General features: G+C 44.1%; 1 protein-coding gene across 1 annotated transcript; it reads right to left on the bottom strand.

Moving 5' to 3' along the window:
• Positions 1-5: 5 nt before the first annotated feature.
• Positions 6-662, bottom strand: LOC101986358 (olfactory receptor 507-like; the record flags this gene model as incomplete). The annotated part of the gene is made up of 1 exon (XM_026781132.1): positions 6-662. A coding segment is annotated over exon 1 (552 nt), but the record flags the coding sequence as incomplete, so codon positions are not given.
• Positions 663-669: the final 7 nt, after the last annotated feature.

Here is a 669-nt window from a genome sequence, read left to right on the forward strand (position 1 = left end):
TGGGAGGTGCAGGTGGAGAAGGCCTTGTGGCGGCCCTCAGTAGAGCGCATCTTCAGGATGGTGATGAGGATGTAGGTATAAGAGACAGCTATCACAAACACTGTTATTGAAACGATGGAGCCAGCAGAAAATGTATCAAGAACTATGAGGATACTGTCATAAGAACAGGAGAGTTCAACTAATGGAGTAAAATCACAGAAAAAGTGATTGACTCTATTTGATCCACAGAAGGAAAAAGAAAAGAAGGAAATGGTATATGAGGAAGCATTAAGAAAACCACCAATATAAGATGCTGCAAGCAACTGGACACAGACTTGTGTAGACATCTTGGTTGAATAAAGCAGTGGGTTGCAGATTGCTACAAACCTATCATAAGCCATGGCAGCCAGGAGAAAGAACTCAGTCGAACCAAAAAAAGCAGCTGAGCCAAGTTGGATGGCACATCCAAGGTAGGAGATGGTGTTTCTCTCTACCAGGAAGTTGACAAGCATATTAGGTATGACAGAAGATGAGAAGCTTATGTCAACAGAAGCCAAGTGGCTGAGAAAAAAATACATAGGATGATGGAGCTGGGAAGAGACTCTGATGAGAAGGATGGTGCTGAGGTTCCCAGACACGGTCACCAGGTAGATGCACAGGATGATGGTGAAGAGGACGACTCTAAGGACT

This window comes from Microtus ochrogaster, chromosome 8 (genome assembly GCF_000317375.1).
Source record: "Microtus ochrogaster isolate Prairie Vole_2 chromosome 8, MicOch1.0, whole genome shotgun sequence".
Classification (NCBI taxonomy): domain Eukaryota; kingdom Metazoa; phylum Chordata; class Mammalia; order Rodentia; family Cricetidae; genus Microtus; species Microtus ochrogaster.